This window comes from Trachymyrmex septentrionalis, unplaced genomic scaffold (assembly GCF_001594115.1).
Source record: "Trachymyrmex septentrionalis isolate Tsep2-gDNA-1 unplaced genomic scaffold, Tsep1.0 scaffold60, whole genome shotgun sequence".
In the NCBI taxonomy this organism is placed as follows: domain Eukaryota; kingdom Metazoa; phylum Arthropoda; class Insecta; order Hymenoptera; family Formicidae; genus Trachymyrmex; species Trachymyrmex septentrionalis.
Window position 1 is genome coordinate 4,840,947 of NW_017305779.1, and position 14,720 is coordinate 4,855,666.

The following is a 14,720-nucleotide window of genomic DNA, read 5'->3' on the forward strand; positions in this document are numbered from 1 at the left end:
CTGAGGCATTAAAATCTGCACCAATCCAACGAGACAAGCAGTCCGCTTTATACCCTGAAACGTGATCGACTAATACAGCCCCATTATGATCCATTTCAGTATCATCAAGCAATATCTCTGGAGTGCGTTCTTAAGTGTAAATTATATCGGCGTTCTTGCGTGTGAACTCCGTGGAATTACGTTGGAAAGAAGAGAAAAAGAAAGAAGCGATATATAACACATGTATATTTTTTCTTAATTGTATCTAATCGACAAATGTAGAAGTATTAGATACGAAAAGAAAATCTTTGGGAAGGTGTGAGAGACAGAGAGAGAGAGAGAGAGAGAGAGAGAGAGAGAGAGAGAGAGATTATTATTTCTTTTTACACTTTATTACCATAAGTTGTTCATTTGCCGATTTTACCATTGTGCCTGTATCAATATCTCATGAATCATCGTTTCAACGTGTTATGAGCTGAATGCGAACCGAGCGCGTTTTGCGGATGAATGAGCCGATGGTGATTGGCAGATTTTAACACTGACGCCCTTAAAACGAGTACCAGAGTTGTTGGACCAAATTACCAGGTACACAAATACACGTATACACGGCTGTTTCGACTTAAAAATGCGTTTACTTTTTCTAAGGAGCGACTGAGAGGCGAAAGCAAGAACGTGAGATGAGGAATTAATCGAACAACATTTGTGGCATTCTTTATTGGAATTCCCCCATTACGCAAAATTGATGTTTTCGCCTGTTGTACATACAATGATATAAAATTAAGCGTGCACGCCCGTTTTTTCTTCGATTCACATAAGTTTGCTAGATTTTTGATCTTCGATGAAAGCTTAAAATTTGTTTGAAAGCTCGATACTATCGTTTTCTATTAAAAAATACATTCAATCTTGCGCGTGACATGGCAATTTCTTCAGTCGATCGTACAATATTTATAAACACGGTATTTCTGCCAAACATTTTTATACTTCGGCAATTTACTTCCTTAGCTTGCTGTTTGAAGTTATTCTGCTCAGTAATAAATCGTAGTGCTATGGCCGCAAATAATAAGAATGTGAAATTTAACATTATTTCGGCGAGGCACGTTGCTGCGAACGATGATAATTTACCCTGTATATGAAATGTATTATATGAAAATTTACTTGTAACAATGTAAAGTCTATATTTTATTATAAGGTAGAAAGGCAGTATGGTGAATTATCTTATGCCTGGCCAAAATATTATTATATCAATTATTATTAGTATACGTAACAGTTTTACAAATGAAGATTGGCATATGCTTTTCTTCTAAATAGTAAACATAATCGTCATAGAGACCGTAGCTTGTTGGCGAAGTGCCGTAAAAAGTTCTTTTATTTTCTTTTTCTTTTCACGAATATACACTGAAGTGCATTGTTCTGGTGGAGACATTTTAATGGCCTCTTGTATGTATATTAGTATTAACAATACTGATAATATTAAAAATAAAAAGGGAAAGAGGATTCTTAGCACATTACGGAGATATTACGAGTTTTTAGAAAGCAGACAAATATGGAATATTATATACGAAAAATATTCTTCATCAAATGTATATTACAAAATCATATATATTATATACCGATGTCTGATTATAAAAATATTGAACAAGTGTTATCAAATAAAATGTTGTAATCTGTGTTGACAATCGCCAATTGTTCTAAGCTTGATACAATCGTTGAACGGATACATGCCTTCTTGAGTAATAAAGGTAATAAATTACGATATTTGGGGATGTTACATATTCAAACAACTTTTGTCTCTGCGGCCGGATATAAAAGCGGCCGGAGGAAATATTTTCTTGCGAATCAAAAGTTTATAACTTCTGATGAGTCAAGGAAATAAAGTATTGTTGAGTGACGACATGAAGAGTTGTCGACATTGAGAAGCCAAAAACACATTCGTGTATATATTTTCTTAAATAGCTATTACAACACATAGCTTTGCACGATTCGGTTAAATCATAATGGAACATTTAAAAAAATGCAATAAATAATATCTATAGTTCACTTGTTTCATTTCGCCATTTCATTCACATAACTGTGCTACTTAGATATGTTTTCTTTCTGCTTTTTCTGTTTCTTCGTTTCAATCTCGTCGATCGGAGCAGTTTTCACAAACGGAATCTCATTTTCGTATTCGGAAGGCATGTAATCCGCCAAAATTTTTGGCACTTTGATGCCAGTTTCCGTTTGATGTACTTCCAAAATTGCACAAATTACACGCGTCACAGCACACATTGTCGCGTTCAACATGTGAACGTAGTCTGTCGTTGTGTTCATTTTTTTCGTTTGACCGTATCTGTAGATTAAACGAATTTCATAAGGTTTTTGCGATAAATTGATTGGAAAGGTAGCAATATTTATATTTATTTAATCCACTGACCTGACTAGCAATCTTCTTGCTTGATAATCCAAGCAATTGCTACATGATACGAGTTCGCGAAATGCACCCGAGCCAGGAAACCAAGCCTCCAAATCTAATTTTTTAGAAGCTGCGTGATTCAATGCACCAGATACAATATTAACTATACGATAAGGAATGTCTAGAGCCTGATAAAATTTTTCCGCATTGGAAATCATTTCTTCCATCATTTCCCAGGATTTGTTATCATGAGGCGAGGTAAGGCAGAATTGTTCTATCTATAAATAAGACAATAAAATTACATTAAATTTATTATTTTACATATACATTAAATTTATTGTTTTATGAATAGTTAATTTTTACTTGGGATACCACATGATTTTATGTGAGACTGGCAGATTCGTAATTCACGGGCTTTCAATCTCTTATCCTATATTTGAATTTTTTAAATGTATAATATGCATAGGTGACTAATAGGAAATCTTGATAGAAATCATTTCTAATGTTAAATGATTGGCTGACAATTCTTATTTAATTTCAGATACCTTTTCAAATTGATGTACCCTAAAAATACCCCTAGTATCTCGTCCATGAGAACCAACTTCTTGTCTAAAGCAAGTAGAGATTCCGGCATATTTTATTGGTAAAGCATTTTCGGCTATCCATTCGCCTCTATGAAAAGCTGCTATTGGCTGCTCAGAGGTAGCAATGAGGTATTTTTCTTCCATTTCTTTGTCCTCGTTACGTTCGCTACCTTTGCCAATCACCTGATAGAACAAAATAGGACAATTATAAATATAAATTAAAAAATATCTTATATTAAAACTAAAAAAACCTTACCTTATATAATTCCTCATCAAATTGAGAAAGTTGTGCTACTTCTTGCATTGCGTCTTTCCGCATAATAAATGGAGTGTAGAGAGGTTTGTAGCCTGTCTTGAATAATTTCTTTAATGCTAATTGTATTAGGGCTTGTTGAAGAAATACCGCTGGACCAGTAAGAAAATAGCCTCGTCCACCAGAGACATTTGTTCCACGTTCTCCGTCCATTCCATCAATCATATGAATGAGGTCAACATGAGAATATTTTTTTTTATCAATGCAGTTTCCCCATGTTCTTTCCACCTAATGTGGTATAGATTAGATAAATAACAGACACTAAGAACAAGCAAGTTTAAATAAGCGATGTATTAATCGAACATACTTTGTTCTCTTCTTCATCGTTGCTGACAGGCACAGATTCATGCAAATGATTTCCGACCTCCCTGAGTGCAGCATTCCTTTCCAATTCAATAATCTTTAAGTTCTCATCGTTTTTCTGTATGGCATCATCGATAAGAGTACGTATTCTCTTAATTTGTGTCACCGTCAATGCTTTCAGGCTTTCCGAAGTCAAGTTGTCCAAATTGTCAACAATTGCCTGGGGTACGTTATCATCGTCGCCAAGCGGCTCCTTCCGCTTCATCTTCTCACCGATTTCTTTACTACATAAGTTTTTTAACTTATTGAAATTGTCGGCGCGATGACGCAATTGCCGCCAGTGTTTGTCCTTCTCGATTACGGTATTTACTAGTTCTACATCTTTGAAACGCTTTTCTTGGTTCTCCCGGATTTTTTCTGGATCGAAACCTTTATCTTTACGGAAGAAATCCAAGTCGAGTACCATAATTTTTATTTTACGTTCGGCGTTAGAGGATACTTTGCCGCACACACGTGGCACCTCAACCAGCTGTGACAGAACAGATATACAATTCAATATTGCCGACGATGATATAGATCATATAGATCGAAATACGATTCTTTCTGTCGGACATTTATTTAACTCTTGATATATTTACGTATTTTTTTACCTGTTAAATGACAACGATCGTCTGTCAACGATTGATAACGACTAGTTGATTACGATCAGTCACGATCTTCTTGCCTGACCCGAAATAATTTGAGGTTATAGAGTTATGAAGTGAACGCGCCCTTATGTCTAATTCACACTGGACGCAGCAAGCGTCAAACAGCGGAGCAGCAACCAACCAGCAAGGCGATATTGTTTACGCTACTGTAAATATAATGTAATATCGCCTTTACTGATTGGTTGCTGCTCCGCTGCTTGACGCTTACTGCGTACAATGTGAATTAGGCATTAGAACATATACTACTGGAAAGAACATAGGCTTACAATCCCTATATATATGTATATATGTACATTCGGCTGAAGCTCAGAAAATTGATAAGGATGGAGATAGAAAGCTGAGAAGATTGACACGGTAAAGATAGAATGCATCTAGTCAGCAATGCGCATGCTCCATACTGAGAGTCACGAGAGTCTGTGGGGTGAAGAAAAGCAGCGAAAAAAAACGATATTTCACCCACAGTTATAGTGGATATATATATATAAAATATAGTAGTACTCGATTTTTATTTAAAACTGTGATTTTAATGTTATCATCCGAGTTTAATTATCAATAGAGATAACTGTAGAGAAAAAATTGTGATTCTTCGGCAATATATGGGTGTTTCAGACCACACGTACAATCCTTTTATCTTCGCAGGATAAGGTCCAATCGTAAAAATGTTCAGACAGAAGTTGTATATAAGGTTTAAAAAGATCTATTTACTAATCTTATCAGTTTTAAACCTTAAATGGCGTCGTCAAAGTCACGTCGATTTTTTTAAATAGAACACCCAACTTTTTATTTCAGTATTAAATAGCTGATATCGACTCTTTTCAAAATCTACTATAATAAAATTACTTTTTATTGAGTATTTTTCACATTATAAGATTTTGAAAGTTACAGTACCGTCGGCATTAGCATTACGCAAGATGTCCGACCGACGGCTAAAACCTCTTGAATATTGTTCAGGATCATGTCTTGGATAACATTTGTCAAGATCAAATTAGAGATTGTACCTCTTATTTTTATTTTTATGTAAAAATGAATTTTTTGTATAAAAATGAAAATAAGAAGAATAATCTCCAATGGCCTTTCTCAAAAGGACATTATTACGATTGGATCTTATCCTGCGAAGATAAAAGAGTTGTACGGGTCTAAAACACCCGGTATAATAAGATATTATAGTATTAAAAGTATTTATACAGTATTTATATATAATAAAAAATCATAGATTTTTAATAATAAATGTCTACTAAAAACTGCATTTTAATTTTGCAGGTAGCATCAGATTCAACAGTTTTACAAGACGCATACCCTTTACGTAATTTTTGAGAAGTATCTTGATATTAATTTTGAAACTTTAGGCTTGGAGATCTTGAATGCTAATATTTTTTCTACAACATAAAAAGAAAAAGTAGAAAAATAAACTATGCAATAAATTCAGTTAAAAAGAACAGATCTCACATGACAAGATGGTCAAAATCGTCTGGTACTGTAACCTGTGACGGCTGTGACTTATATTATTGGGTCGGAAATCCACATAAGGTATAAAGTCTATAAAGAATTAGAAGAAAAAGAAGACGGTCGGAATGCTCATAAGTCGGTTCAGTAACAAATTTTTCATGCATGAATATGTATAAATATGTATAAATATACATAAATATCTGTAAACATATATAATCATATATGAAATATATTTATACATATTCATGCATGAAAAATTTTTTACCGGGTCATATATAATTGATTCTTGAATTCAAGATTGTCTTAAGATATCAAGAACCAATCAGAAGACCATTTTAGCATCTTAAGACATTACTTAAGACAGCTTTAAAATAAGAACGGACTATAAATACCAGAGACCGGTTTTGCAGTTTGCGGTTAAAACAGAGGTTCAATAACTTGCTCCTCATTTCAATAAATTATTATAGATTTTTAGGTGTCAAATATTTCTTAATTAATACTTCGTCGTATTTTTTATTTAATATTCTATATGTACTTATTGGGTTAGGGGAAAAACGGTATTTTGTTAGCTCAAAATTATGTATACAATATCTTTGTTAAAAATAATCAAAATTTAAATTTAAATAAAGTTTTAAAGCTTGAAATTTTTACTTTTGAATGATTATTATATTTTTTGAATTTATGCGTAATTTTTATATATAGAAAACTACGAGCTGAAAAAAAGGGAAACTTTTCTTCTTATTTTGTGGGTCATCTGCCAAAAACAATTTGCGAAAATTTTTGACTATCTATATCATGAAAGTTTGTAGTTTTTCTTACAAAATCGTTTTTTAAAAGTGTTTCTACGATTTTTTGTTTTTTTATTATTCGCGAATTAAATAAAAAGGAGCATTCTGACTTTGATTGCTCATAACTTTATTAAAAATCATCGTACTGTAATTAAAAAAAAAACAGATTTTTAAAGCTGAAACGGTGCTCTATCGAATAGTATCATGTTAATTTTTTAAATCTAAAATATATAGAAATTTTAGTTACGTGTTTTACAGATATTTGAAGCGAATATAAATATCAAAATCACCAAAAATAGAGTATAGCGCGTCTGTTAATTTCGAATCATATCACGAGTGATTGCTATTAACCTCGAAAAATCTCATATTTTTTATTTAACTTATTATAAATATACACAACTCGCGAACAAAACCATTAAATAATGATATCACACGATTACATGCATTACGTACCATTACCATCTCATCGAAAACTAACAGATTATTCAATATTATGTAACATTAATTCTCAACTAATACTTTTGCGTGCGCTTGTAGTCGAGTAAATATATATATATATATATATATATATAGACTATGTATGGAGCAATTATCGGAATTCGAATAGGTTTACGAATTTATTTGACATCACGTCAATTCAAGCATGGATTTGACTATAAATTTCACTATTCGAGCATGGATTTCATCATGAATTCGAGCGAACGAGCGACTGTTCACATTTTTCGATATCAGTTATTTTTCACATCGTTAACACACTTTATACTATACATTTATGTGTGTGTTTTTACACGTTCCGAATCTTATTATAGAGGCTATTATTATACAATGCTTCAACTCGCGCACGGATATATGAAGTTGTGCATATATCGAAGCACATTTCCGACAATTCGAGTTATGCGGTATGCCTCGATGAGCGCTGATACATTCACATTGCATTAAAGCAAAACACGATCGAGTATGTTTTAGATCTCGCGCTCGCAATTTTCCGAAATAACCTAGTAAATACGTATATAATTTAACGTGGATATCGCAAGTAAGGAAAACTGTGACAGTGCCGCGATAATCGCGATCGTACGTATAATAAAGGAGCATTTATACAGGCCGTAAATATATACCGTAATTGATAGGTTATCAATACAATGATTTACACAGATTTATGTGCTGCCACTTGCCGTTAAAGTTAAGGATCCTATTCTATAATTCTTCACGTAATGATATCGTTACATTAATTTTCTTTGCGCAGCTTTTTTATCATATACAAACCTGGAATGACGATGTAATTACGATATAATTACCAGTTGTTGGGTTACAAAATAGAGTCCTTAATTTGAATTAATTTTATGATTATAATATAAATTATATATTCTGTAAATCATTATTATGAGCGGAAACATTGAAATTATATTGAACTTTATTGATTATGGCATAAGTTAAGTTTACGGTCTGAATAAACGCTTCTTAAGCCTAAAGGATCATTTATGTTAGCCATAAACTGTTAATTTATGCCGTGAGATAATAAATGGTTAAATATTGTTAATAAAGAAAACTTCACATGACCATTTTCAAAATCAAGTCTTAAATTATATTCTAATTATACAATAATAATACAATAATTATTTTATAATTAATATTTATATATAATTGTTTTAATGATAAACAGAGAAACAGCACAATAAATATGGTATACGATCTTGGTGAGTGGACACATTATTATTATTATAATTAATCAAATATCTATTTTGTAACAATGTCTTTCGATTTACAAAACAGTATAGAATGATTCTACAAAAATCTATTGTTGAGAATAATTACGAAATATTTATACATTCATTAAAAACTGCAGTGTTTTATATATCGTTACCTTATTATGTCTTAATTTATGCTAACAAAAAAATATACAATACATATATGCATATATATATTATAGATGACTAAAATAGTAATAATGGCAATTTTCTATTATTGCATTATAAAAATATTGGGTAATTATTTAGTATTCGGGATCATCTCCAATATAATAATATTTTATTATCTTTTTATAATAATATTTTATTATATTTTGTACAATACAAAAGCATTTCTATAAAATTATATATTTATGACAGAAATACACTCTCTTCTCTACTTGGGAACGTATATAACAATACAAATTCCAGTTTTATTACTCTTATAAAATTTGTTTTTCGATATTTTTAGTATTCTAACTTATTATCAGATACAGCTATCATTGATTCGTATTTTAAAATTTAACAGCATTGCATCTAAATCCTTAGTTTGTCTTCGCCGTGAAAAGGGTGTCGAAGTTAAAGATTAAGTAGGAAAGTAACTTATTCAGCAATGACGACTAGCGTCAGATGCAGTGATAGCGGGGATAAATTCAGATGATAAGGGAGAAACGAAATGAGTTCTTGGCCGCTTATTTCTTGCCAAGTTTGGTGAAGAAAACTGGGTTTATTTTGCATAGAGTTCTCCAGTTCGCGTGCCATTCACACTGGTTGTAGTTATAATGAACACCCGAAGTTATAATGCATAATAGTTATAATAGATACCTGAAGCAAACGTGAATTCTTCATATAATTATAAATGATTTATCATTTTATATGTATGTATACGTCTATATATTTCGTTTGTTAAATAAGATACGTTTCCGTTATTCACAATACAAATAATAATTAAATCATTTGTGCTGAATTTAAATTTTATTAAAGCTTTCTAGCGCGTCTCTCGTATCTAAAATGTAAATATCAATTCGCAAATTAATGTTATATTAATTCGTTATTTCATAATTTGTTCAAAAAAATTGAAAAAAGTAATTATAATTTAACTGTTAAAATATTTTTAGAGATTATCTTTTTTGAGCGTTTTCGCGCACATTTTCTACATTAATTAAACTTTTGCTAAAATGAAATAAATTATCGAATTTTCTGCTTATTTATAAAAATTGTGTAATCATATATCATTAAAATAAGGATATTAACAGAAAATTAATCGTAAAATTAGGGAATTTATTTTAGAAAGAGAAGGTCATCTATAATATTTCTTACATCCCTTTAAAGAAATGAAGGCTAATTTAATTGACTTGCGTTAAATTCTTCGCGCATTTATAAAGGTTTCGTAGAGATAGGAATGAAGAGAATTATATTACATATTACTTACTAATTCTCTGCATTATAGCTCCTTTACGCCAAATTGATATTTTCTACGAAGGTATTTAGGTTGTGCACGTGAATCTAACAAATCAGAATAATGAATTTTCTAAGTTCAACTAATATTTCCTTGTGAAAACAGCTGTTTTAAAGCCAACTGAATTAGCTATTCAATTTTACAACGATGAAACACTTTACAAGTTTAAAATACGTACATTTTAAATATATGTGCGTATATATGTATGTGAAATATACATATATCACACACCTACATTTTAGATGCTCTGATTATATTGGTAAAATATAATGCGATAGCATAAAATTATTATGTAAACACACATTAATAATATATAATATTATATAATATTATATAAATATAATATTAAATATAAATGTAATAATAAATATAATATTATATAAATGCTTTTATATACGTATTTTAGATTTTGGTTTAGTATATTTTTTACATCAGTTTTACTATTGACAAAATATTTTGCGTTTTGCTGCAGTGTTTTAAGATTTTTTAAATTTATGACTATCGAGTTTATTCATCTTTTCACTATATAGATAAACAATCGTGAAATGATATTTATAAAATTCAGTATATGCATCGAGCAAAATTACAATATTTACATATATTTATGGTAGAAAAATGTGAAAATAAATAATAAAAGGGTTATTTTTTTCTATGCGTTCATAATGGTTGCGTTCAGCTGACTCAACAGTGAGCGCTATTGATGTATTCTTCCAGATCTAAAATACTGATTGGATGATCTAAAAGAATACACCAATAACAGCGAGCTGAACTGTTGAGTCCGCTGAACGCAGCCAATGATCAAATAAATAAAAAAGCATATGTGATTATGATATTTGACATTGTAAATATTAATTAACTTGCTGCATAACTGCATTTTATCTATTCGATTGTATAAACGAGTAATCTAATAATTTAAATTTCATATGTACATACGTGTTGTTCATTGTATATATGCATTGTATATATGCATTGTATATACTGCACAAGATACATTCATTGCATCCTTGACTAATTTAGTTTACGCGTGTTAAATTCAGTGTGTTGATCGTTAAATTACTTATCTATCCGTCGTGAATTGTTGTACGTATTCGAGAAATGTTTGTTAATATCACTGCTAATTGTAAGTCAATATTTTTTGCTTTTATGATGAAAAATTAAATTATAATAATATAAAAATTTCTGAAAACATTCTTGATAATTAAAAAATTTCTTCAAAAACAATAGATATATAATATAGTAGTAATTAAATTTTATATATATAAGATCTATAATATTTGAAAGTTATGAATACAAATTATGTACAGTAACTATTTTGACGAGTAAGATAAAATTGAATGAATTAACTTGAGTTAATTTTGTGCGCTAGCATGTGCATTTGAATGATTGTTTGATACATATAATACGTTAATTGTATATATTTGATATTTATATAATATAAAATCAAAAGACAATATTAGAAATTCATTATACATTTTTCTGGAAACCATACTTGCAGAAAAAAATGATAAATTATCTCAATAAAACTTAAAATACTCTGCTTTATTTTATTGTCCGACTAATATAATTCGGATATTTTTATATAATATAGGATATATCAAGTCTCTTTTGTAGAAGATTAAACTCGAAAGGCTTGGCAAAAAATGGATTTTTTTTTTTTTTAGGAAAGAGCAAACATTAGTTTCTATTAAACGTACTTCTCATTAACGTAATGTTCGCCACGTTTTCCCTTTTTAGTCTATATAGGCTAATTACACTCTAGTCCATGATTACTCGCCCATTCTCTTCAATTTTTGTACCCTTCGTGTTACATAACATTGATTATGTTTTATCATTTAACTCGGTTGTGGATTAATTTAAGTACGAAGAGGAGACGATGATGACGACGTTCCGTTGCTCGTATTTCGACGGGCGTCGATGAAAAGTCGATCGATCCGTGCGGGGGTGGATCGACGGGAGCTTCTCTTTTTGAAACGTGGCCCATCCCTCTCGGGCAACCAGTAACCCCCACCGGTAGCGCTTGCGCCCCAACGTTTCCTATAAGAGGCTGAGTCGCTGAGTGTGCTGAGTACCGCTCGCGCGGATTTCAGTCTGACCCGCGGTACCGGCGCCGCGGTCGTTGTTGTACGTCGTTACGAACCATCCTCTCTTTGAGAACGATATCCCCGTCATGATGCTCCCCGGCCTCGACTAAGAGCGAAAGAGACAAAGAGAGGGCGAGCGAACGAGAAGAGCTCCTCTTTTTTCGTCCCTTTTCTCTCCCGCCAACCGCGATAAATCAAGCAGCTTCGTCGACGCCAGCAACGACGTTGCTTCTTCGGGACGATCAGCGTACGTTGACATAAAGAAAGAACGACAGTATTGCGAACGGCAGTAGTTCTGCCTGTTGTTGCGTGGACGTAGGGGTGGTAGTCCTATATATATGGGATTGCTCTCCGTTGAACCCCTCTTCTGCGCGGCATGTGATTGTGCCCTATATGTGTTATTTAACTATTTACTAGTGAACGCGACTCTTATGGTGATGTTATCTTTTGCGTTGCTAAATAATGGGATTGTCGACGGAGACGGATCGCTTTTTGGTGTTCGATAGCGGATATGCGACTATCTGATTGGTAAACTCTAATTGGACAAAGCTGTCTATAGCTGTTGTGTTTTACGCGTTGATATTCCTTCTTTCATTCTTTCATGGATATCGTTATTTTTTTATTACTGCTCGGCGAATGGCTCTTCTTTTTATGTTATTATCATTTGTGTTGTTGCTGGATATTGATTTGTTGAAATTACTATTTAATGGTAGAATGACAATTTTTCGTTGCTGCATTGTGAATGAATTATTGCAGTCATTAGATATTGTATGTGTAATCTTATTCAGTAGTTAATTAACAAGAAGTTCCTCACTTGTGTCAAGATAAAAACATTTGAATCTCAAAATATAAAGTATAATACTTTGAATGTGTTTTATATTTATACAACGCAGAGTGTATTAGATAAAAATTAATATTAAATTGATTTAATTCTACTTAAATTTATCAAAAACAACGGTTTAAATACTTACTCAATAAAAATTCGAAAAATCTCTCTGTCATCTTTTGTCTGCGTTTTAACATCGTAAATTTCTCGTATCTGTTGCGCGCAGGAACAGCTTGCGTCGTCTTTAACGAATTAATTCAGAGATAGTTAAAATCAAATTAAACTCTTATCTTTCCCTAGACTACCCTTCAGTTTAATATGAGATCACGTTACACAGTAAAAAAAATTTAACTATCTCATTTTGGTTAGTTGCATCGCTGAGAGATTCAGAGGGAAATAGGATGTCGAGACAGTTCCTCTTCATTTTAGTTGGGAAACTAGAAAGTGGATAGGGATAATGTGTGTGTGGGGTGCATTTAACGTTGGCGTTTGTCTCTTGTTTGCTGCCTACTGTGACGAATATGTGACTACATTACTTGTTCCCTATTCTGTCGTGATACGTGCACCAACGATACTTCTACTTAATATATTAATATAGATTGTGTTGATATTGATTGGAATCATCAACTTTTTCGAATAAATTCGTGCAAGATGTCCGATAGTATATGACTAACGTGAAATTCATTTCTGAAATTTTCCCCTAACGCGTAGTGTATATTTATGACTTGAGGTAATAAATGTCATCTTCGAGAGATAAATTTACTTCCTTATTTATATAATTAAGAGGTCAAAGCCTTCTTGAAAACTTTTGAAAACTTTTTGAACTTTTGATGATAATTCGAAATCTTTCACATTAAAATGTAAATAAAAATCTCAGTATTTTCATAGCGTTCTTACCTGCAAATAATATAATGGCGAAATTTTTAAGGGCTAAAATGTGAAATATCATAAATATTTAATCCGATGATGTTTCCCAGGAAATCAGTATCTTATTTTCGCAATTCATTTCGACGCAAATGCGATCTTGGCAGACGCGCGTTAGTAATATCTCTGCTACCGAGTATATTCCAGCTAAAAAATAAAAATGTATCAGCTACAAATAAAAGAAAGCTTTGCTTATCGAGAAACTATCGATAAGCGGAAAGATATTGTTAGGGGATATCGATTGCATGAAAAAGCATTGCAAAGATCGTTTAAAAACTTTTTGTTTTTATTCAAAATTTTATGCTGTAATGCTAAAAAAATTAAGAATTATAATCTGTGCGTTTTTTTAAATATTCACGTATATATCCGAAATTAAAAAGTTACAATATTAAAAAAATTAAAATTAACACATAACCGACAAATGAGCTAAATTAAAATATCAGACATTCAACGTAAATAAAATGCTTATATTTAAGGAGTACCAATGGTACTGTTTATTACTACTGTTTGCCAATTTTAGAATCTTCCTCAGCATGCAGTTCAGTTTGTCGTGAATCTCTGCTATTGCATGCAAAGCGCATGTATCCTTTCTTAACGCACACAATGACGTGTCGCATCTTAATGTGCTGTGACAGGTGCCCATTTAATGCCTCACGACATGATATTCAGCGACAGAACGTCTCAGGATATTGAATGGTCTGCCTTCACCATTTCACTCTTGTTGTTGTTTGTATTGGGTGGTCCAGAAAGTCCGTGCGGATTTTTTCATTGATTTTTCAAAAGTTTTTTTATTTGTTGCGAAATTTTCGTTACAATTATATCATTCGCTAGAGCAAAGTTTCAGTTTTAAGAATCTGTTTTTTAAATTGCGATATGATGATTTTTATCGGAGTTATGAGCAATCGAAATCAGAATGCTTCTTTACTTAACTCGCGAATAACTCAGAAACAAAAAATTATAGGAACATTTTTAAAAAATGATTTTGTAGGGAAAGCTTTAAGTTTTCACGATGGGTAGTCGAAAATTTTCGTAAATTTTTTTTGGGCACGTGAGAGACCCCCAAAGTGAAAAGAAAATTTTTTATCTTTTTCAGCTCGTAGTTTTTGGTATGTAAAAATTATCAAACTCATATAAACTTAAAAAATGTGATAAGCTTTTAAAAGTAGAGATTTCAAGCTTTAAAACCCTTTTTTT

At 31.7% G+C, this 14,720-nt stretch overlaps 2 protein-coding genes across 3 annotated transcripts in view; one reads left to right on the forward strand and one right to left on the reverse strand.

Annotated features, from left to right (window-relative positions):
* Positions 1-1,575: 1,575 nt before the first annotated feature.
* On the reverse strand, positions 1,576-4,300 carry LOC108752672 (serine--tRNA ligase, cytoplasmic). Of its 2 annotated transcripts, XM_018493691.1 has the most exons (6): positions 4,222-4,300; positions 3,576-4,100; positions 3,212-3,496; positions 2,917-3,138; positions 2,393-2,649; positions 2,053-2,308 (listed from the first exon to the last, which is right to left on the reverse strand). In XM_018493691.1, the coding sequence occupies exons 2-6, from the start codon at positions 4,035-4,037 to the stop codon at positions 2,053-2,055; spliced, it is 1,482 nt and encodes a 493-aa protein (XP_018349193.1). In that variant the 5' UTR covers positions 4,038-4,100; positions 4,222-4,300. The 2 variants fall into 2 exon arrangements, with proteins under 2 accessions (XP_018349194.1, XP_018349193.1); XM_018493692.1 differs by lacking the exon at positions 4,222-4,300 and having other exon boundaries at positions 1,576-2,308; positions 3,576-4,037.
* Positions 4,301-12,070: 7,770 nt separating this feature from the next.
* Positions 12,071-14,720, forward strand: part of LOC108752684 (metabotropic glutamate receptor 8-like) — a 125,654-nt gene continuing 123,004 nt past the window's right edge. Inside the window, exon 1 of the mRNA XM_018493714.1 lies at positions 12,071-12,304. Coding sequence (XP_018349216.1) covers positions 12,288-12,304 — 17 coding nt within the window. The 5' untranslated portion in view covers positions 12,071-12,287. The remainder of the gene's footprint in view (positions 12,305-14,720) is intronic.

Coding starts and splice junctions, on each gene's coding strand:
- LOC108752672 (XM_018493692.1), bottom strand. CDS start 4,037: ATGGTACTCGACTTGGATTTCTTCCGTAAAGATAAAGGTTTCGATCCA. Junction 3,497..3,575: donor ACGATGAAGAAGAGAACAAA/GTATGTTCGATT, acceptor ATACCACATTAG/GTGGAAAGAACATGGGGAAA. Junction 2,309..2,392: donor GCAAGAAGATTGCTAGTCAG/GTCAGTGGATTA, acceptor TTTAATCTACAG/ATACGGTCAAACGAAAAAAA.